Source organism: Calidris pugnax, unplaced genomic scaffold, assembly GCF_001431845.1.
Source record: "Calidris pugnax isolate Ruff unplaced genomic scaffold, ASM143184v1 scaffold17, whole genome shotgun sequence".
In the NCBI taxonomy this organism is placed as follows: Eukaryota; Metazoa; Chordata; class Aves; order Charadriiformes; family Scolopacidae; genus Calidris; species Calidris pugnax.
Genome location: NW_015090794.1, coordinates 5239716 through 5245715, shown reverse-complemented (window position 1 = coordinate 5245715; position 6000 = coordinate 5239716). Strand labels below are relative to the sequence as shown.

Sequence of the window (6000 nt, the reverse complement as noted above, 5' to 3'; positions counted from 1 at the left end):
CCCCTGTCTTTGCTATCAGGAGTGAGTGTGAGAGAAGGACAAGACAGAGTTAAAGGCTTCCTAACATGAAGTTTGACAATCCAAGTCTTTGAACTGAATGCCTGAAATGCTGGATTTAGACACACCCCCCCAGTCATCCCATCAGTCTTCAAGCATATAGCTTATATGTATTTCTACCAAAACCGAACTTCGGACCTGCAAGCCAAACCTTTTGATTTATACCAATTATGCCACTTCTGCACATCAGGATTTTTTGATCAGTCAATGCATTTGTTGTGCATTTGCATTAATCTCTTTTAATGTATTGTGGTTCTGTTTCTGTTATTATGCTGGTGCCAGCTGAGAGTAATTCCAGAGAAGTTAAGCTAGGATGAAGCTCTTATAAAGACGAAAAGAATTACTGCGTTTCTCTTTAGGATTGATTCTTTTTCCTGTGCATTTGAGCGTTTATGAATGATTGTCGATTCTGAACCATGTTTTTCTTCCCTGGTATTTAAGAAAAGAACTTAATGAGATGAATTGCTATCTGCAAGGTGCTCAAAGCTTACATTTTAAAGCAGAATAGGCTGCCATTTAGTAAAAAAGAAGTTAGCATTTCTTAGGGATGATTCAGGTTAACCCCTTTTTTTATATTAAACTTTGCTATGCTTTGCATTTTGTTTGTGAGATTTTTATAAATAAGAGTCCTAGCTGGGACTGTTGCTTCTACTGCTCCATATTGATAACCAAAACATCTTGACACTGACAATTAGACCAGCTCCTCAGTTGGTGCACACTGATATCTCTTTACTTAGTCCTTTCAGTCTTAATTGATAGTGCTTATTTAGGTGCATAGGGACATTTTTCATGTGATTAAAGCCTAGTGATATTGGTGCATTCAAAACGTTGGTGTTCATTTACAGGAACAAATTTGACTAAACCACATTAATTTTTAATATTTTTATTGCATGAATTTAGAATGTCTGAGCAGAGTTATAATGATATATGCTTTAAAATTAAACAGATTCATTTCATGTGTAGATTAAAACAAAAGAAGTAATGTTTGACTTAGCAAAGCTTGAGGAAGTGATTCTGTTTCAGACATTTAGGCCTCAGTTCGGCTTGTGATAGTTGAGGAGCCACTGCAGAGAGAGTTATGAGTTTTGCTTGTTAAACTGACATAAGTTGGCACGATAGGAGAATGGAGCTGGAGACGAGTTATCTGAATGTGGTTAAAACCCTTTTAATTTTTTGTTCCAAGAAAATATTCTGGAACTGACCTGGAAGAGAGGGGAAAAGGAGACAATGTGCAAGGCCACTTGCCTGGTACAGGTGGCCCGTCCTGCCATTGGTTGAGGGTTGGAAGAACCCAACTGAGCTGTAACAAGGCTTCACCGCAGAAAGACTTGCTGTTCAGGCAGGCTTTTACCAGATGCTTTATAAAGTAAATTTGCAACTCATGTCATGTGTCAGGGTATGGAATGTGAGTCTGCACTTGGCCCCTTGTCTTGACACAACATCTGAGAGTGGCTGGAATAGAAATAAGAACATCATTTGCCGAGATGGCACATGTTTTCATTAATATGTAATCTTGCACCTTATAATAGGATAGATAGCAGTTTCAGGATTGAGCGTCATATACAGTGGGTAGGAGCAGTGAAAATTAATTTTTTTTCATTATCTTGAATGGTGAACCCATCTGCCAGATACAGAGTGGTGCTGAACATTGCTTGCTCCATTTTTCTGTGAGGAAACTAATTAAAAGATTATAGCTTCTGTGTTTAACAGTTGTTAAAAATATATTGGTGGCACTGCTTGCCATTCAAATTTCATCATGTTGCAAGCAGCAAAGGGAAAGCGTGCTGACACTTCCCTCTCTTTGGGATTTAGTTCATCTCATTTGCTTTCTAATCTGATCTCCCAGGATATCAAATGAGGACTTCTGTTTGTTAATGAATGCCCAATGATAAATGAAAGTTAAATGGAACCCGATATCAAACGGTGATCAGCTTTACTTTGTGCAAGGCCCTTTTGGCAGTGTCCCAGAGAACTCATGTTTGATGTCCAAAGGAGAATTGACCACTTGTTTGGAATACTTCAGTGTTTGAATTGACAAGTCAATGTGTCTGTGTGATATTTGTAAATAAAGTCCTCTTAACGAGGGTGCTGAGAAACCCTTACTGTTAACTACGTCCCATGCTGTCTGGCTGGAGTGGCAATTCCCACCTGCAGTAAACTTAGGTTGATCTCTTTAAAACCAGCATGCTGGTATCTGAGATCCCATGTTTTCCTCTTGCCACTAAGTGAGACTCTGGTTTGATTTGCACTGTATTCCAGTTCTATCAAAAATTTGCTCGGTCCAAAAAAACAGGAGAATTAAACTCTACTTGGCATCTTCAAAGAGAAATTTTGCTTTAATAATAGCTCAGCTTTGGTTCACAATTGCAAGTGAAGGTGTGGACTGCATCTCTCAGATCTACCATCCTGACTTTTAAGCTACAGTTTCCCTGTGTAGCTTTAAGCTCTTTTTCCCCTTGTAGGTGATGGTGCTGGGACAGGAGGGAGCTGCGGCTGGCAGAAACCTGAATGTGTGGAGCCCATCTGATGAGTGGTCTTTCCCAGTTTCAGATGGTCTGAGTAAACTGCTCAAGAAACTAGGTCCAAGACATACAAAACCCAGGCAGACTGTATTAGGAATGGTGATCTAGCACTCAACATGCTTCCACAAGAATCCTCTCCCATTGAGAGGATTTAATTGCAGTCCCGGGGAATGTTAGCCCCAGCAGAGATTAAACTGTGCCCATAAACTATAAACATAAACTGTTTTACTTTCTGTTTCTCCTTGTTAACTTCTCATCAGTGAAGGCCAGCTGATGGCCTCATGAGGTGACTGTGTTGCATGTTCAGTGCTATTTTTTTGCAAGAACTCTGAAGTACAGACATTAATATTTCATCTTAAATCTCTAAGTGCGGGTATTTAATTACACATTGCAGCCTGGATAGCAAACAAGCCATCTGTCATGAACTGCACTTTTTAGCAAATAATTGTAAAATGTAAGAGGTCCAATATTTTAAAATTGTCCATCTCTTGTTGACTTGCATAACAGATGAGAGATCTTCACTCTGGTTTCGCTGTTCTTCATCACTGTAGTGATGAATCTTCCTTCCATTCAAATGAGTGTTGTTTTTTTTAAGTTTTTACCTTTTTTCCTCTGCTTTCATAGGAAGGTAACTTCTTAGCATTAACAAGTTGGGAACAAAGACTTTGGAAATCTGCTTTTGAAATGAAATATTAAAGAATTATCTTCCTTCTCTAATTGTCTAAGAAAAGGTTTCAAATTTTCAGAATTATTTCTGCTTTATCTGGCCCTTGCAGGAAGAAATTAGTGTTGTTCAGCGGTTTTACCAGCTGCACTTTTAAAACGTGTGGGGTGGTTAGGGGACCTAACAAAACTAAAATGCGAATCATACCTGTGACTTTGTGTATTAAGTATGATATTTTTCTTACTGGATTTAAATTTTATCTTGATTTCTGTGTTTTCTACTCTTTGATAAGAAAAAAAAAATCATGAACTGCCCTTTGGTGTCCCTTTGGGCATACCCCTTAGCTTCAGTTACTTCTTTTGAAGATCACTATGGAAATACTCTGTGCATTGTTAGTCACATCCTTTTGGTAACAGTTAATATCCCTTGAAAAACCCCAGTAGGGTTGTCTTAGGGTAAACTGGAGAGCAACTGGTTGCAAACCTGTTACAGATTTTCTTAGGAAAGAATAGTTTTATATCTTGATCTGTTCACCATTACGTAGATACCTTTCTAAATGAGAAAAGTTTCATTGATAATAAAAGCATTATTTAAGCAAAATTGACAATATTTTTAGAACCATGGCAACGGATCCCAGTAAAACTAGGAGTTAAATTGGATTCAGAAGGTCACACGTAATGAGCCATTGATACTGAATACTTTTATTTTTTGATCCAGTTCTGTGTTCAGTTAAGATGATTCATTCTTCCAGTGAATTCTTTCCAGGAAGGATTCCCCACAATCCTTAGAAATTTTCTCTTCGTACTATTACAGTTCTTCTTTCTCTGTTATTACAGTCTCTTTTTGGCCAAGATCCTCTTTGATTCCTCCTGAAGGACCCTTTTAAAGAAGGAAATGTGAGAGCAAAGACGGTTCTAGTAATTCTTTACTTCAAAAAAAAAATAAATCTTAAGATTATATGAAATGCAAATTTTCATCTTCTCAACCAAGGAACTTGAGGGCTTGTTAATGAGGTCAGAAGTAGTGCAGCTGTTGCTAAAATGTGTTTTGTTTTCAAACCTTTACGCTGGTTTATGGCAAAGCTTAGATGAGGCTTTCTATGAAGATTTAGTAAGAACTTGGAAAACTGTTTGGTAAGCTCATGGGCATAAGGCAGTCAGGAAAATTTGGTGGATGTCAGGTAAGGACATAGAATGTGAACAGATGAGAATATGCCAATTACTTACCCCATTTGCTACATAGAGTATGTTTTTGAATGTTGTTTCCTAATCTGTTTATTTTAACTTATTTTTTAATGTGAAATAAAGCACGAAGAAGAAATTACAAAATATACACAGCTCTAACATTGTGTGTAAAAGACTATGCGTAGAACTCAACAGATCTGCTTCAAACACATCACTAAAGAACATGAGGCAGACCCCAAATGTAGGCTTTGGGTATTGGGTAACAGAACTGTGCAGTGACTGGGCAGACCCAGATGTCTGATCCTGCTTTACAGATTTCTGTGTCTCAGTATTAGCTTAGTCATCTCTCTCCATCTGTAACCATCTATTTCAGCAGTGAATTCAGGAGCATATCAAAGCCTCTGGTGGAAATAAGTCTGAAAACTCAAAACTGTTTATCCACCCACGGTTTCCCTACTAGTTGAAGAGTGTTAATGACAGTTATTGCTACCCTGTGCATCTACTTCACTTCCAGGCAGAATGGGCCTATGATTCTTACACTGGGTAGACAGTGTCTGTGTCAGTGTTTTGTTATTTGGAGCTGTCTGTGTGGGATTTGGTCAAGTTCACTTACAGGATGTCTTTTTGCAGTGAGGTGTCAGAGATTAAATAAGAGTTGATCTGGGACAGCTAATGCTTAGCTGGTCTGATTCACAGTGAAGGAGAAAGAGTTGAGGAATCAGACAATAATTATAATCAGATTCCCAAGCAAGAGGACAACATCTGCTCTTACTTGTGCCCTTGCTTTAGGAAGGAGAGAAGCCACGCTAAATGTAGCAGGATGATATGGGCTATGGATATTTGAACCACTCCAGGTATAGCTGGAACTAACTTAGCTGGGGCTTCTTTTTTCCAGCTAAAATCCTGATAAAGTTTACACCTGTCCAGAGTAGTTTTACACATGCAGTACTTCTGACCAGAATGTTAACGTAGTGACTCGGTGATAACGTAAGCAGTGGGAGAAGAGTTTTTTGCGTGATGAAAAAAAGGATGTGAGTGGGTGTATGCCTACCAGGGTTGGTATATGACTGCAGCTCATGTCGTCATGCCAAGCTAGTCAGCTTGGATCCAGCTAACAGTTGGCAAGAACTGCCCAAGCACTGACATGAGCAGTGGCTGAAGCCCATACATGTGGCTATGCTATAGCCAGTTCACATATGCCTGTACAAGGTGAACATGCCTTGAATTGCACAGCAGATAGTCAGCCTCCAGATCAAATGCCTACCTTCTCTTCTGGTTCTGCTTTTGTCTTGCTTTGTTCTTCTAAGAATTCAGAAAATGCCTGCAAGGTATGCTCCCCGGCATAGGCCACCTCCTGAAAAGAGTTGTAAGGTTAAGTATTTAACTCTATACTCAAAATGCTGGAAATAGCAGCACAATCACCTGGGGGATTTCAGTTCTTTAGACTGAACAAACTCTAGACTTTTGTGCTCAGTTTACAAAGAGAAGGCAGAGGCACAGCAGGTTCCAATGTCATCTGAAACTCAAGTGTAAAGAAGAAATAGATGTATATTCCTAAGAAGAAAAGGATTCA

At 38.9% G+C, this 6000-nt stretch overlaps 1 protein-coding gene across 1 annotated transcript in view; it reads right to left on the bottom strand.

Annotated features, from left to right (window-relative positions):
• Positions 1-4018: 4018 nt before the first annotated feature.
• Positions 4019-6000, bottom strand: part of PDILT (protein disulfide isomerase-like, testis expressed) — a 28012-nt gene continuing 26030 nt past the window's right edge. Inside the window, exons 10-11 of the mRNA XM_014936661.1 lie at positions 5692-5781; positions 4019-4122 (exon numbers count right to left, since the gene is read on the bottom strand). Of these exons, the coding sequence (XP_014792147.1) occupies positions 4051-4122; positions 5692-5781 (162 nt within the window). The 3' untranslated portion in view covers positions 4019-4050. The remainder of the gene's footprint in view (positions 4123-5691; positions 5782-6000) is intronic.